The sequence below is a fragment of the Eulemur rufifrons genome, chromosome 4 (genome assembly GCF_041146395.1).
Source record: "Eulemur rufifrons isolate Redbay chromosome 4, OSU_ERuf_1, whole genome shotgun sequence".
In the NCBI taxonomy this organism is placed as follows: domain Eukaryota; kingdom Metazoa; phylum Chordata; class Mammalia; order Primates; family Lemuridae; genus Eulemur; species Eulemur rufifrons.
In genome coordinates this window covers 21,890,827-21,908,649 of record NC_090986.1, presented here as the reverse complement: position 1 = coordinate 21,908,649, position 17,823 = coordinate 21,890,827, and the positions used below count along the sequence as shown (strand labels likewise).

The following is a 17,823-nucleotide window of genomic DNA, read 5'->3' as shown; positions in this document are numbered from 1 at the left end:
CTGCTGAGAGTTTTTAATCATTAATGTATGCTAAATTTTGTCCAGGGTTTTTACTGCAAATATTGAGAGGATAAGATGGTTTTTCTTCTTTATTATATTACTGTGGTGAATTACATGATCGAGTTTTGGATATTAAACCAATCTTGCATTTTTGGTGTATAGCTAATTTGGTCATGTTACATTCCTTCTTATGTATTGCAAGATTTGATTTCCTAATGTTTTTGTTACAAATTATTGCATCTTTGTTCACAAGGAGCATTACTCTTAGCTTTCTTTTATTGAAATGTCTTTATTGGGTTTTAAAATCAGGGTAACACTGTCCCCATAAAACAAGTTGGAACATATTTCTTTCTCCTTTATTTTTTCATAGAGTAAATATAAGATTGATATTCTTTCTTTCTTAAGGGTTTGATAGAATTCACCAATGAAACTCTCTGGGCCTGAGGGTTTTTTGTGTTTTGTTCTGTTTTGTTTTGTTTTGTTTTTGTGAGAAGGGTTTTCGGTACAAATTAAATGTATTTACCATATAGTACTATTTAAATTTTATCTTTTTTATTCTGTCAGGTTTGCTTAATGTTGTTTTTCAAAGACTTTACCTATTCTTATAGATTGTCAATATTGACATAATGTTTATAAAAATACCCTCTGATCATCTTTTAAATATCTATAAAATCAGTGGTAATACTATTCCTGATATTGATAATTTGTATTTTTCTCTCCTTTTTTATGTCCTTCTTAATCAGTTTCATTAATCTCTTCACACATAAATTAAACATTTTGGCCTATTTAATATTCTCCATTATAAGTCTATTTTCCATGCTGATTTCTTTTCTTCTCTTCATTATTTCCTTGTTTCTGCTTTTAGGGTGTTTTTATTTTTCTTATTTCTTAAGATGAAAATTTATATCAATGTCCTTAAACATTCTCTTTTCTAATATAAGGGCTTAGACATGATTTTCCTTATAAGCTACATTTCCTAAATGTTGATATGTTGCATTTTCATTGTTACTCAATTCAAATATTTTCTAATATTGTCTGTAGTTTCTTATTTGACCCATAAGTTATTTAGAAGTATATTTTTAGAAGGATGAGATTTGCTAAAAATATTATTGTTGGTATGTAATTTTATTCTGTGGTGGTCAGATAATAGTCCCTGTAAAATTTCAACTTTTTGAATTTCATTAAGAATGGTTTTAAGGACCATTATATGGTCTAATTTGGTCAAAATCCCATGAGAATTTGAAAAGAATGTTGAGTCTTCAGTTTTTAGTGTCATTTCTATAAATGGCACCTGAGTTGAGCTGGCTGATAACGGTGCTCTTGGTATTTCTATCCTTCCTGCATTTTTTTAAATCTGGTTGTTTGTATAAGTGCTGAGAGAGCAGCATGTTTTCCAACTATGACAAAAATTTTCAATTTCTCTTTTAGTTCTCTGTCAGTTTTTGCTTTATATGATTTGCAACTCTAATTAGGTACATAAACATGAAGTGTCATTATGTCTTTCTGCTGAGCTGATCTTTTTATAAGCTTGAATTATTTTTTATGAATTTAGCTTCTGTGTGTCAGGGTATGTGATGGAATGAAGACACGACCTTTTGAATTTTTATTTAACAATAACAATTAGATATTATAACTCTAAAATAATTTGTTTTCATTTAGTCAGCTTTTATCTTACTTAACCAATTGATTTTTTTTCCCACAATTACTTAAAATTAAGTGTACTTTAGTCCTGAACTGACAATATAAGGCAAATTCTTACTTAGTTTTAAAGCATGACCTGTATAATTCCAAGCCCCTGGGTGATGGAATTAAACACAGAGACAAGAGCTAAAATGAAGAAGAAACTCAGCACTAATAAGAGTCTGGAGTCTGGACCGATTGGTCAGATGCCCTAATCAGCAACTCTCATTCCACTGTTAAAACCTTGGAGCTTTGGTGTTTTTTAAAATAGAGGAAATGAATCGACTGGTACCTAAAATTTATTTTGTGTGCCTCTGAAGTGTCTGGTATATAGCATTAAGGAGGGCTTTTTTAAAAAGTTGAACATGCACCTACCATATCTCCCATTTATTCCACTCCAGTATTTAACCAAGAAAAATAAAAACATACGAAGATTTAGACACAAATGTCCATAGTTCTTTATTTGTAATAACCCAAACTGGCGACAACCCAAATTTCCATCAACAGACAGATGGATAAACAAACTGTGGTATATTCATATAATGAATACTGTTTAGCAATAAAAAAGAATGAACTATTATTATATACAGCATCTTGGATGAATCTCAAAATTATTATGCTGAGTGAGTGAATAAAGCCAGATGAAAAAATATTACATATTCTATAATTCCATTTCTATAAAATTCTAGGAAATACAAACTTATCTACAATTATAGAAAAAAAAAATCAGTGTTTGCCTGGGATAAGGGTTGGGATGAGAATAAGGGATTACAAAGAGGTGCTAGGAAACCTTTGAGGTTGATCGATAATGTTCATTATCTTGATTGTGGCTCTATACATATGTCAAAACTTATCTAACTATACATTTACATATGTGTGGTTTATTTTATGTTAATTATACCTACTAAAACTGTTGAAAATGTTTTAGTATGAAGTAGAAGTCTAGTTTTTTCATATGGTGAAGCAATTGTCCCAGCACTATTTATTGTGTATTATTATGCACTGAGTTTGATATTATCTTTCTCATTTACTAATTCCCTCTGGATATACGTCTGTTTCTATGGTCTCCACTGTGCTTGATTGATCTATTTGACTATCTACCTACCAATATCACACTCTGGAACTCTTTCGAATGATAGTCTGGCTTTATGCCTGGGGTCACATCTCGGCTGTACACAGGCTGAAGACCCTGTCTTACTGGGTTCATAGCCCCTCATCCATACCACCACTTTCCTTCTGTCAACCCAAGTTACTTCAGTCCCTACTCAATTACTTCCTTCCCTCTAATGTTTTGACATTTTGGAATGTCTTTTTCTATATTGTGAACCTAGATACACAGTTTTAAATGCTATCTTTTATCCAACATATCTCATTGTTTTAGTGGAAGGAGTTCATTTTTCCTGTTTTTTTATTGCTACATAATAGATGTGCATATTTGCTAGGGGCATGTGATAATTTGATGCATTCATATAATGTGTGAAGATCGAGTCAGGGTAGTTGAGTTTAATGTAGTCCATCTTTCCAGAACCAGCACTCTGGCATTCATAGCTATTTTTTCTCATTATTTCCTTATTATACTGTGAAGTCCTTGAGGACACCTATGGGAAAGAGTGTGGAGGATATTGTGTTATAGGTATCTCCTTATCCCTAGTACCTAGTATCCTAGCACAGAATAAGTACTTTGTAACTATTTATTGAAGGCATGGTTGATAACATTATATTTAGACAGATAATAACATCTGACAAATTGATAAAGAAGAGGAAATAAAAAAAGAACACAGAAAAGTGAGTCGCTAACAGTAGGAAAGGAAAAGTGGTTATAAAATAGAAAAGCAATGTTCAAAGAAGAAAAATGCAGTGAATTAATACAAATCTGGGGTAGGAAAATTGAAGGAAGCTGTGAGAAAGGGAGTTCACTGCATGGGTGAGGGAAGAGACAAAGGCATGGAAGAAAATCTGAAGGTAGTTGGGGTTTTGTTTTGTTTTGGTTTGGTTTTGAGTGTATGTAGGCTGTAGAATGTGTTTAGATTATTCGATGAGTGAATATGAAAATGGAAAAAGATATTGTGTGGGTTGAATACAATAGACATGAAAGTGAAGAACAGAGAAATCTTCTGGATAAGAAAGCAGCTATGTTATAACTACACTGGATACAGAAGGCTGGCTCAAAGTTACTGTTTTATTAAAACTGCATCAGAATGTGAGAGTTATAAAACTTGTTAATACAGGTAGAAGACAGGCATCGTGCTGGCAAACTAGAGTTAACATTGACACATAAATTATAATATAAATTGGGGAAGAGGCACATAAATGCCTTCTGAAGTCATGTCCTTTGAGTGACTTTAGTATTTTTTTTGCTAGCTCCATGCTATACTCAGCTCTAAGAAATGAATGTCATTAAAAATGTATATATTAAAAGACCTCTTGGGTTCTGAATATTAGCTGCAGCTCATTACTTTATCCTAAAAATGGAGTTCACTGTGAGGAATTTCACAGATGGTGGCAGAAGGTTTCCTTACTCGAGACTTAGCCGTTATGACGGAATGCCTGCATTTTCTCACTTTCCCATATATGTAAAGTCTGCCCAATAGCATTATATACACACATTTATTTCGTTTTCTTTTTATATGACTCTTAATTTACTATTTGGGAAGAAAACATACCTAATTAGACCCCTGGTAGTAATGTTGCTCATAATCACAATTTTTATAGGTTTGATGATTGATTTCAAGAACCAGTCCCTGTTGAGTCTTACTGTGTTTTAAAGTACCACACATAAACAGAAAAACTGTCAACACCATTTTACCATTTATTCTAGCCCAGACATCAATTTAAATTTTATTATTAGAGACTCAAAAAATGTCCAGACTCAAAATAAAACACAGACAATCTCAATTTTTTTTTAAAAAAAAATTCAACTCGTTTGTTTATTTTGTAGCTTCTAAACTATGCATTTAAAAAACTGCAATTCTGTTATTTGGGACAACATGCATGAATCTAGAGGACGTTATGCTAAGTGAAATAAGCCAGGCCCAGAAAGACAAACACCACATGGTCTCACTTATATGTGAAATCTAAACAAGTTGATTTATAGTAACTGAGAGTAGAATGGTGGTTACCAAAGGCTTAGGGCAGGGGAAGGGCCAGGGCCAGGAAAGAGGGGTTGGTGGTCAAAGGGTATGAAGTTTTAGCTAGGCAGGAAGAATAAGTTTTGAGATTTATTGCACAACAGGGTGACTACAATCAATAATAAGGCCTTGTATATTTCAAAATAACTAAGAAAGTAAATTTCAAATGTATCATCACAAAAACTGTTGTGAGTTGATAGATAGGTTAATCTGCTCTATTTAATCATTGCACATCTATGCATGTATCAAGACATTACATTGTGCTCCAGAAATGTAGTATAATTACGATTTGTCAATTGAAAATAATGTGAATTTTAAAAATTTCTCATAAACATCTCTGAGTCAGATAAAAGCTATGGTATGATGGCTGTTTCCAGTTATCAGCATGGCCGGGAACTGTCCTGACCTCTTTTCTCTTAATCATCGTCCTTGAAAAATTGTTCCAATTTCTGCCTAATTGATTTTCATGCACTATAGCCTAATAATGAGAGAACTTTCAGACCAAAACTTGTCATATTCTGGGTTTCATTGCTGACCTCTCAAACTGATTCTGTTTAATCTGTGAGGCAAACAGGATAACTAAGGAAGCAACTCAACACAGGCAGTTTTGCTTTGAAATGAAGCTTATTTCTTGTAAAGCACATAGAAGGAAACCTTAGCTCTGTCTTCAGAAGCATGACTAGTAAAGCTTGAGATTCTTCTCTGATAATGAATGGTGACCTAAGGCAATTATGAAAAGAGTAATGAGATTTGACTAAGCAAAGCAGTTCATTTCCTAAAGAAAGTTGAGAAGAGCAATGGCCTGTAGCAGAAACAGGTGTTGCAAAATACTAAATGTGATGGCAGAATCTCCCTGAAGCTGAAAGAGGAATGTGTAAAAATGAGCTGGCAGGTGAAATAGAAAAGATGAAGACTCACCTGACACTTTATTATCATTCCTGGGAAAGGACAGAAATGTATTCATAGCTTAGTATCAGATAATGAAATCTTATTTCCAAGAGTGAGATAATTTAAAAAAAAAGCTTTAAGCTAAGTAAATGTAACTATTAAATATATAAATGTTTACTATAGACAGAATAGGATTTAAATAAGAATTCAGGTAAATATTTGTGATGGCTGGACCATTAGCTTTGAGACCCAGAGGTAGGGTGACCACACATCACAGATGCCCAGGACAATTCTAGTTTATCTCTGTTGCTTCAGAGTAACTACTAATAGCTTCTTTTTCTATCTTAAGTAGTCTCAGCTTGTAAGGGGCAGAAGCAAGGTTTAAGCCCATTTTTCCCTGATACTGATTTCTCTGCTTTCAGTTATAACTTGTTTTTGTGTAAGATGATCTTCAATACATGTGTGTCTAAAATATTTAAATAAGATGTTTAGTTTCCCTTTGGTTACAAGGAGCACCTACTTAGAAGATGAGTCCTAAATGGGGCGGATGAGTAAGTGATTATGATTGCTTATTTTAAGACTAAATTCTACAATGATGTGCTGGAACTTCTGAACATCCTATGTTAATGTGGAATAAGGATCCCTGCCTATACAATCCCTCCCAAATAGTGTTGACTGTAGTTGCCTCCACAGAATTAATTTTTAGTATCATTTTCATATCTCAGGTTCCACCTGACCAGCTTGCTTTTCCCCACGAAAGAAGCCATAATAACATGCAATGACTGCAGTACCACCAGAAAGTTTTGAAATTAATTTCTAGGGTAAAATCTCTTTGGTAGAGAAAATCATCTGAACAAATTTGTAAAAATTCTGATTCCAAGCCACATTCGTGGATTCATATTTATAGGCAGGGCTGAGATTCTCAGAATTGACCAGGTTAGAAATCAATAACTAAAAACCTTAGTTTTCCATTAAAACTCCAAAAGATATGTTATAGAGTAGAACACAAAGTTACACAGCTTTTTAAAAAGGTTGACCTTGAGTCTTCAAAGAAATGTTACACTTGTGGCTAGCTACTTATGGCTCTGCATGGGGGTAGCTTCCCTTTCCTCTTCCCTCTTCCCATTCCCTAGAAATGTCCAAGGAGCACCAGAGGAAATTAGAGCTTCTTGTCTTTCTTGCAAAAAAGCAGGTCTGCCCATGTACTCTAGGAACTGCAGGGCAACCATCTCTATTTTATTCATTTAGTGAGTCTTACATGTTTTTTTTATTTCCAGCAATTAAATTGGAAAAGTGTACTTGTGGTTGGGGGTATCTGAGGCCAAGAGCTTTGGCACTTTTGAAATCCTTCCCTGACTCTCACTTTTGATGTTCTTGACATTGTGGAGCCCTTGGCATGTTTGGCCATCCCAAGAGGATGGAAGCCTATTGGAGTGGAAAAAATTGCTTCTCTCCAGCCATACAATTCAGCCAAACCACATCTGAGAAATGTAAATGTATTTTAAATATATTTTAAGCTCCTAATATGTAGGAGGAGATTTAAATTCATAATTGCCAATTCATAACACAATCTCATGGATTAGGTATTATGACTCTCACACAGCGAAGGAGGTAATAGCTCCTTGCCGCACATTAATTCATTGGCTGAATCACCAACTAAAGTCCTAAGTACTTGGCCCCAAATTCTAGTGGCCTCCTTCCAGCATGCCAACTGACTCTCTTTACATGTTTCTTCTCACCCTGGATCTTCTCGTTCCTAAAGTAAAAGGAGAAGAGTTGTTCCTTGAGGAGCTCCTGGCCCAGCTTTGAAATGTCAAAGATATTTGACAAAGATATTGGACGTCCTTATAACCTCAAAACAGTTTCATTGGGCCAGGCACATGTAATCCCAGCACTTTGAGAAGCTGAGGCAGGAGGACTGCTTTAGGTCAGGAGTTCAAGTCCAGCCTGGGAAATATAGCAAGACCCTTTTTCTACAAAAAATGAAAAAATTAGCTGGACATGGTGGCACTGACCTGTAGTCCGAGCCACTTAGGAGGCTGAGGCAGGAGGATCACTTGAGCCCAGGAGTTTTGAGATTACTGTGAGCTATGATTGTGCCCCTGTACTCTAGCCTGGGCGAAGGAGTGAGACCCTGTCTCTAACAATAAATAAACAAACAATTTCACATTATCAGTGCATTGGTACTTTATTTTTCTGACACTAATTTGAATATGTTCACATACCTCTCGTGGCCTGATCCTGACCCAGTGGCTGTCTCCCAGCTCCAGTCCTAAGCACTGCCCCTTATTCTCGTTGGCAAAGTAGTGGGTGATATACTTAAGGGAATAAACTTGAGAAAAATACATAATTTAAAAAAGCTATTCAAATATAACAAGGTAAAATGACAATTTAAAATACTTCTTTGAAATAAAATCATGTATTGCCATTTAAATTTCATAGTCTCGACATCTGAAATATGTATTTAACTTTACCATTTTTATATGTGCTGTCTGCAGTGCTTTACAATTTTGCCTATCAAGCCATTCAGACACAGGTGAAGGGATGGGAAAATCATATTAAAATATTCAGTTTGACAATAAAGAAAAATGTTTGCTAGAAAATGTGCCAGATGAACTTGTTTATAAAAGGAGATTTGATGTCAATATTACTTCCTGCCTCAGACTATTTATCTTGTTTTGCAGTCCCACTAAAAATCCAGGCAGAGTTTGTAAGAGTTTTAAAAAATCAATAAATAATTTATCTCTGAAAGTAAGACCTTTGCTTGATGGGGTGGGATTAGTTTTCCAAAGCATCCAGCATTAGAATCAGCCAGGCCAATTCATGGGAGTTCATAATTAATCCTGACAAGAGGAGGCTAAATAGGGGTGAAAACAATGCCAGATGATTCTCTGAAATGAACCTGAAAGGTGGATTACAGCCACACCAGTTTCTCTGTAAGCACATGCAATGACAACGAAAACCTCTAAGTTTAAGTTTGGGGGTCAGCTTTTAGCAAGATGATGAGCCTATTTTTATGTCTGCCACTAAGAGCAAGACAAGCTCCACCTAAGTTATCTAAGGCCATATTCACTCTTCTCTCCAGTGTAAATGATTGCGTGTGTGTGTGTGTATGTGTGTGTAATTCTCTCCATTGTTTTTTTTAGAGTTGTGTTCTTCTATTTATGATTTCTTTCTAGAACATGTAATATAAATAAAATGGAAACCCTACTGAAGCAATAAATAACAAAATGCTCTTAAGTGCTGCTATGTTTTCTGTTGCCTGTGGATTCATTGGGCTGTGTACTTTCTTCTCTGCATCACTGACAATTTCTCACAGATGCCAACTTCAGAAATACATTGTAGCTTGGCTCCTGTGAATGTCCTTGGCAACAAAGGAGTCATATTTGGCTATTGAGAAGACAGCCTTGCCCTGGTTATCTTCAGTTTTGCCAGGAAAAAAGTAATGGCAATGTGAACAAAGTTGCTATGTACACATTCCCATCTAGGAAGCAAATTTAGTAATAACTTCTTTTCTAAGTTAATGTCTTTTTACCCCTTTTGGCCTCTCTTACTTGCTAGGAACAGGTTATGATCAGCTCATGCTACATCAGTCACACGGTGTGTATTCAGGGAAAGCACAGATCCTTGTCTTCTCTTCCCCAATCTGTAAATCTCTGACAGTATAGTTTAAAAATTGTTTTAAATGGTAATAACTGCTTGTTAACAACCACTGAGAAAACACTGAACAGCTACACCCAGCAGTGACAGGGTAAAAGGTTTTTCTCTCTGTCTCTCCTCTTCATTCTCCCCATCTCTCTCTTTCACATACACACACAGGCTTCGACATTTAACTTCCCAGAGAGCTATGTTGTATATTCCATCCTTAGAAATATTTCCTGTTGATGCTTTAATAATGGTCACTCCAAGCAACACCCCTATAGGAAGGTTTGCCCAATACGCCACCGCCTGCCACCCATAGTCATACTTGGTGTTTCTACCTTGTGCTTCAGTAGCACCATGCACATAGCGGTAGCTCTCAGAGCATTCACCATGCTCTCTCGTGGTCTTTCCTATTCTCTCTCTGACACTGAGCAGTAGAGTCCCTGTCTTGGAAATATCTTCTTACTCATCGCCATTCCTAACATGTTGTGTGGCATGGAATAAGCCTGTCAAAAATAACTATTTTGAATGAATGAGCAGACATTCAAATGAAATAACACGTCCCCAACACTAAGAATATGGGAAAAACAATTTCTGAAGAGAGGGTAAATAATCATAAACATAGTTATGTTCATAAGTGATGGTAATTACAAAAGACCAACACTAAGTGCGTTGCAACAAGCCGTGACAGTAGTTTGATATCTGTGGAGAAAGACGACGTTGTGAGTAATGAAGAGAAGAATTTGACCATAAAGTCTTGAGCTATTGCTTTTGGCATCGGTGAGTCTTGCGGATAGATGAGGAGGCATATGCTGACTTATGGGGCTCATGGTTTCACTCTAATTGGACCCCTTTTCTTTTATATGAAAGTATGATGGGGTCCTTCTGGGAATTGTTTTTCAAATAGCTGGGAGGCTTTTTATTTTATAGATGGAGAAACTGAGGCTCAAATGGCTAAAGTGAATAGCCCAGTGTAATTAAGTTGATTACTGAACTGAGGTGACGATTTTTGTGTTCCAACATACAGTTCAATTCTTGGTGTCATTAGGATAATTAACCTAAAACCACAGAACCTTAAAGTCCTGATATATTGTATGTGACTACCATAAACAATTTTAGCAACAAGCTCAGAACACATTTTCTTAGATCTCAACTCCTACATGTTATTTGTAAATAGGATATTTTGTTAAGAATTAAAAAAAAAAAAAAAAAACCCACAGACATATGCCAGGAGGATAATTAAAGCCTTTTGAAAAACAATTAACTACTCCCAGGGATTCCAGCACTCATTTTCAAACATGGAAACTACTAAAGCCAGAATTTTAAAATATTGAAAATCAGTGCCAATTTGTAGATATCACACTAAAAAATGCATAAAACAACAGGATCCACTTATTAAAGAGTTTCTGTAGTTAGTTTACAAATAAATAATTCACCATAGACTTAAATATTCAGTTTATTGAGAAAATAATTTTTAAGCATGTACTATATGTTAGTTAGGCTTCTCCAGAGAATCAGAACTAATAGAATGTGATATATATATGATATATATATCATATTATATATCATATATATACACACACACACAGTATTGAATTAGCTCAAAAGATATATATCTGTAGATATAGATACAGATATAAAGAGATTTAGTTTAAGGAATTGGCTCATGTAAGTGCATGGGCTGTTAAGACCAAAATCTTTAGGGCAGGCTGGCAATTCCAGCAGGTGTTGGTGTTGCAGACCAAAGGCAGTCTGGAGGCAGAATTCCTTCCTCTTTGGGGGACCTCAGTCTTTTCTCTTAATAAGATGAGGCTCACTCACATTACAGAGGGTAATATGCTTTACTCAAAATCTGTTGATTTAAATGTTACTCACATCTAAAAAATACCTTCACAGCAACATCTAGACTCGTGTTTGACCAAATAGCTGGGCTCCATAGTTTAGCCAAGCTGATACGTAAGTTTAACCATCACAGACTATGTGTCAAGAACTTCATGGAATTGGGTTACACTAGGGAATAGTCAAGTTTGGACGACATCCAGTAAACAAATGGCCACACACACATGAATTGCACTGGGCCCAAATAATAGAAATGAAGAGTGATAGTACTTTTAGAAGCTATAGCAGGGAAACCTGACCCAGCCCCAGGGCTTGGGGTAATACCCCTGAGAAAGTGACACTCAGGCTGGGGCCTGAAGGCTAAAGGAAATGTGGTTAACCAAAGATAAGAGGAGACTCTGAAGTAGGCAGGAGGAAACCAGGAACTGGGGGAAGGCCAACATGGTTGGACCCTAGGACAGGTGGGGAAACTGAGGTACGGAAGATGTTTGGAATGTGGAATGGACCAGGTCCTTCAGGATCTTGCAGATCATGTTACAGATTTGCCACTGTTAAGGTAGTACAGTGATTATGAAAAATCTCTGTATATGCTTTGTGCCAAATGTATCAGAATGGCTAAGAGTGGAATGCAGGTTGTCTGTTAGGAGGCTGGATAATAGTGTATGTAGAGGTGGAGATGGATTTGAATTAGCTCTAAAGATATTTTGGAGGATATTTAGGAGAACACAGTAATTAGTTATGAGGGCTGAGGGAGGAGGGGTATCAAGGGTGATTCCAAGATTTCAAGCTTGCTCAACGGTTCAACCTTGTTATGATAGGGAATGCTGGTTTGGGATTCCAAGTTCAGCATGGGGCACATTGAATTTGATGTACTTTTGGTGTAGCCAGGTGGAGAAATCTAATAGGCAGTTGGACACGGAGCTCTGAGACCCTGGAAAGACATCGAGGATGAGAGAGAACTGAGAAACTGTGAAAGCGGATGAGATTGCATAGGGAGAAGTTTTGTGAAAAAAGAGAAGGGCCAAGGCCCAAGCTCAGAGCAACTCAGTACTACATGTTAGTTACTGAAGGAGGAGACGGAAAAGTAGAATGGCCTGATAAATACAGACAAAACCAGCGTCTTCAAAGCCAGCAGAGTTGCATCTTTCTTGCATAGTTACATCTCTCTCTCTCTCATCATATCCAGAAGAGGGTTTCCACTTTTAAAGACTCAGGTGATTAGTTTGGGCCCACCCAGATACTCTAGGATAATCTCCCAAATTTAAAGTTCTTAGCCTTAATCATATCTATAACTATAATTCCCATTTGCTGTGTAACGTTATATATTCACACGTTCCAAAGATTAGAATGTAGACATCTTTAGGGGACTATTGTTCTGCCTACTGCAAAAATTAATATTGAGAGCACTGCTGAGAGGCCACAGAAGATAGAACTAAAAATTTTTCAATTGGATACAGCACGTGGAAATAAACAAGAGCAATTTAGGTGGTTTGGAGATCATGGAAATGGACTGATAAATTAGAGAGATTACAAGTAGATACTTTTTTCAAGAAATCTGTGAGTAAAAAGTGCCAATCTTGAACTGACTTAGGCATGAGCGTATATTTATTATGACTGAAGGAATTAGCATCTATATCCAGGATTTGCCTGGTGGAGCAAGAATTCCACCCACCCCACCCCTTAATTCCAGAGAATCTGAGGAAAAAATGAAGAAGGAAATAATTAACATTAACAAATCAAAATAAAATCTGGAAGATTCTTGTTAACTGAGAAAATGAAACTAAGATAAATAACAAATATATGTTCTGAAACTCTTGACATTCATTTCATTTTTAAAAAATGATAGTTACCATGTGGTTTTAGATACATGTGTTCCAGAGCAATTAATCATCTAATAAAAGTGTCTCTAATAAGCACTTGCCAATAGCTTGATGTTGGTAAAAATGACGTGTTTCACATCTGCTGTTTCTGAAGCCAAAAGACTTTGAAATAATATCTGTGCTAGTGAGGGTTGTACTTAAATGAGAATCAGTGCTAATATGAAAAAAAAAAGCAAATGGAATAAAAAAGGAAAAAATACTCTAATATTTATGAATTAATGAAAACATATCATAATTATTAACAATTGTTGAGTGATTAACTTATTTCTGGTGCTATTCTGAATGTTGAACATTAGCTCATTTAATCGTTACAATGCCTCTACAAAGTAGGTGCAATTATTATCCTCATTTTAGAAATGAGGCAACTAAGGAAGTGCACACCAGAGCTAGAGTTTTAGTCCAGGCAGTCTGTAAATTTCAAACTATCGATAACGATAGGTAACACCCAGCAGTTACTGTGTACCAAGTACCCGTTTCATGTACTTTACAGATGTAAACCATTACATTTTGACCCCAGCCCTATGAGGTAGGCATTTTCACATCGTCTTACAGAAGAGGAAACTGAGGCACAGATAGATTAAGTCACACATGTAATAAGTGCTTGAGTCAGAATTCACACCCAGACAGACTGGCTCCAGAGTCCGATTTCCTCTCCAAATACCTGAAAGATGATGATTTTGAAACTTTCTCGTGTATACAGAATATTTTCTCAGACATTGCTGCTATTGATTTTTTTAAAAGTATTTGAAAGTAAAAATATATATATATATATATATATATATATATATTGCTTTTGATGGGCCAGTAACCTTTTCCCTCTCTGAACTTCACTTTACCTTCCTCGCATGAAGAACTAGGTAATCTACAAAGTATCTTTTAGCTCCACAGTGCTGTGAACAAAATGCTTTCAATATCATGTGGCAAAATTTCTTCTCTTCTTTTGACAATTCTTTATTGTTGTGTTTTTATGTGCTGGGATTTATGCTATATTTTATTATTGTAATGATTAATAAACATTTATCATAAGCATTATAGAGTACAGTACTTGCAACATGTTAGGTGCTATGCTAAGTGCATTACTTGGTTTATTTTACTTAATCCTCACACAAGCTTTGCTTTTAGTTGTTATTTCTCTCCCTATCTTACAGATGAGCAAACTGAATTTAGAGATGCTTAGACCTTATTCAAATCACACAGCTGGTAAATGGCAGAGCTGGGATCAAACCCAGAAAGCCTCACTCTAAAACTCAGAGGCCCGATCTTGCCATTTTACTCTCATGTTGTATGTACCAAATCTAAAACATATAGTCAGATTAGACTTAAGCAAAGAAGGATCACATGACCTACATATAAGAATGTGAAATGAGGAGAAAGGAAGGGACATGTCTGTCTAAAATCACACCTTTCTGACCCACCCAAGTGGTAATTTCCACAATTAGAGCCTTTCTCTCCTTTCTCTTGGGTTTTGTACATGGCGTCCCAAGGACCAGCTTAAAATACAAGAGGGAGCAATGACTTAACCACGTATTCCCTGAGAAGTGTGGACAAATTAGCTTCCTCATGGCTAACAAAGGGCAGAGCACTGAAGGAACAGCATAGGGCGTCTGAATTGTGGTGAGGATTCTGGAGCTCTGTTTATGGCTGAGAACTGGGCAAGGCCTCTCCAGGCATGGTTGTGTGTATTCACACATGTGTGTGTGTGTGTGTGTGTGCGTGTGTAAAACTGTGTATATGAGTCCATATGTGGCAGCCTCAAATAGCTAAGAGATTGCACAAAAGTAGGCATCAGATTCTAGAGAAAGCACATTACATAAGAGGAAGGAAGCAGCCAATTGAATATATATAACCTGGACTTTTGTACCCCCATAATAAGCTGAAATAAAAAAAAAAAACAACGCTATTAAAGAAAACAAAAGGTCACCCAACAAGTCTGCCTCAACTTGGCCATGAACTGAGAGGACTGAGGTAGTCTTAGGGTTGTTCCCCATTGAAGAAATTCCTGGAGAAATTAATGTAGTGGGAAATAACCTTAACAAAATCAGCTGTTTAGAAGGCTTGTGAAATCATCTAGCCTAAACTTTGGCTTCCACACAATCCCCGAGGGTTACCTCAGATAGTAGCTATTTGGGGCCCATGTTTAAGGTCAACACAGAAGGAGCATCTACAGTCACCATTCCAGTGATTACCTGTACTCACTATCCAGAAAGCCATTACTTATCTGAATCTTTCTACATCTACTTAATCTCCAGTCTGTCTTTAAGAAAAATAAAAAAAAACGGTTATGTCACCCGCCACCTAACAGACCCTGATATTCTTGGAGCCATCACTAAATCACCTCATAATCTCTCGCTTGCCTAGGGGACACCTTTAATTCCTTCAGTTTCTCCTTATTTGTCTGGTTTTCTTTCTAGACTGCAGATCTTCCAACACAGCAGAAGGCCGAGTATCATTTATGGGATTCAGGGTACTTGTACCACACAGAAAATGACCTTCATTGCTCAACATTGCTTAAAAGTGGAGAAGTAAAATTTGTGCCCACAGTGGGACAAGGATTTTGTGAATAACAAGAAATCCCTAGAGAGGTTAACATCCCTTCCAAATCTATAGGAAAATTCCTTCCTTCACGTATTTGAGTCAGTCTTTAATGACAAAAGCAGTAATGATAAGAACTAGGAGCTATTGTGGGAATGAAACGGGTATCGTTTGAGAATGTTTACTATATCCTTAAGGTTGTGAATACCATTCATGAATCCTGAATCTTAAATCTGTGTTCACATACAGTAGTCATTTGTGAAGAGTAATTACATTATTCATATTAATTGAATTTATGATTGTTGAAATGGTCTAACACTTTCACCTGTTGTTCACAGGAATGTAACCTGGAATAGTTTAGCTATCCCAGATACACACTGCTCACCAGAGCTAGAAGAAGGCTACCAGTGCCCACCTGGGTTTAAGTGCATGGACCTCGAAGATCTGGGACTTAGAAGGCAAGAGCTGGGCTACAGTGGCTTTAATGAGATAGGTCTGTCTTACTGGTAAAACACATTTTCAGTTCCTATTTTATGATGTTTATGATGGATAGAATAATTGCATAATTGATATTTCATGTTATGACTGGCTACAGTATGGAAGAAACACAAATGAAAATTTTAATTCTATTCTTATATTCTACTCCACAATCTGTAGCATACAGACTGTATGTATGTGCAGCGGTGTTTGTATAAAGATCTCTTATTTTAGGCTTTTAGTTCTTAGTTATATCATTTTAAAATATGTGCTTGTTGAACGAGGTTCAGGGTTGTTGACTCAAAGCTAAACAATACTTGGTTTCCTTCCACATGTAACTACACCCTACTAGAAAAGGTAAGTCTTAAAAATTATAATACTAGGTATTGATGAATACGTGAGAGCTGAAAAGTGCTCCTGGAACAGAAGACAACTAATGAAATAATTAATATATGTGCATCAGCTATGTAATAGATGTATTGGAAATGCTTGTGCATGAATACAATGTGCTCAAATGTGTACATTTCTTCTTGGCTTGTCCTATTAAGTCCTGAAATGTGCCATTACACACATAATTAAAGAACTTAGCAGCTGCCATTTAGTTGATATAATTGTGTTTCTTATAATTCCATGCATGTTGCACATATTTCATCATTAAAGCAAAAAAAAAAATGGGATTCTAAATGACTATCTTATGCTTTGAGAAGTGTTATCAGAGTCATTTAAAAAGAAAAACTAATTTTTTCCTTAAAGTTTCACGGCCCAGGTGCATTTAAGAGTGTTCTGTATACCTTTACTCAGGGATTAAGAGAAAAACTTTCCAATATGCAACAGGATGGTGGTTGTGCTTTTTTTTTGGAAACCAAATCTACTTCCTGGTCTTTGATGTGGTTTCACATCACAGTGGGCACCTGTGGGATGAGGGATTCCGTGGCCAGGGATGAGTACTGATGCCTGTCAGTCCTGATGGCAACTGCTGCAACCAGCCAGTAATCTTCCCACATCAGAAAAAGTAGCTGCTAAACCCTCTTCCCACCCTAGCCTTCTGTCTGTAGCAGCTCCAGGATGGTACAATGAACTCTGGCCTACTTATTGGAATTTCAGAAAGAATACGTGAAGGTCTTGTGTTGATGGAGGAATACTTTCCTGATTTATGAACGAAACCACAAAGTTGCAGCTTTTAGACAGAATATAGTACTGAACGTAGACTGAAAAGCACCAATACTGGCATTTTTTTAAAAGTCAATTTTGCAAATAACATCTTAAATTTTTATTCTTATATTTCTCATGGATTTCCAGCATTGTAGTTAGATGGCATTCTTCCATCTCTTTTGACTAATAATATTGTTTCCTATTCACAAAAATCTAGAAGCCAACCTGTGTAAAGCATTTCAAGTTGCTGTACTCTCTTAAACTTATCTGGCTGTGTAATCAATCTTAAATCCTTCCCTCTGTCTCAAAAGTACACAAGCCTGTTATGAATTACACCAATGACGTTCAGGCATGAGGAGGAGATCACCGATGTGGTATGGGAGATAAGGAATATATGTTTGGGAGGCTGCGTCAAAGGACCTCCAGTAATCTTACCAGCTGGGTATGACCAGAATGCATGGCTTATCTGTGCCTGCAGCTCTTTCTTTTAGGAGCTAACTGGGTGTATCCATGTATACTATGAAAAATGGCCACCATTCAAGGGCTAGGCTGTCCTTGCACTCTCTCTTTTTCTCTCTCTCTCACACACACAAACACACAAATCA

At 36.3% G+C, this 17,823-nt stretch overlaps 1 protein-coding gene across 4 annotated transcripts in view; it reads left to right on the top strand.

Moving 5' to 3' along the window:
- Positions 1–17,823, top strand: part of NALCN (sodium leak channel, non-selective) — a 328,066-nt gene that overhangs the window by 41,235 nt on the left and 269,008 nt on the right. For all 4 annotated transcript variants that reach the window (XM_069467070.1, XM_069467067.1, XM_069467069.1 and 1 more), the window contains exon 7: positions 15,928–16,082. In XM_069467070.1, the coding sequence (XP_069323171.1) occupies positions 15,928–16,082 (155 nt within the window). The remainder of the gene's footprint in view (positions 1–15,927; positions 16,083–17,823) is intronic.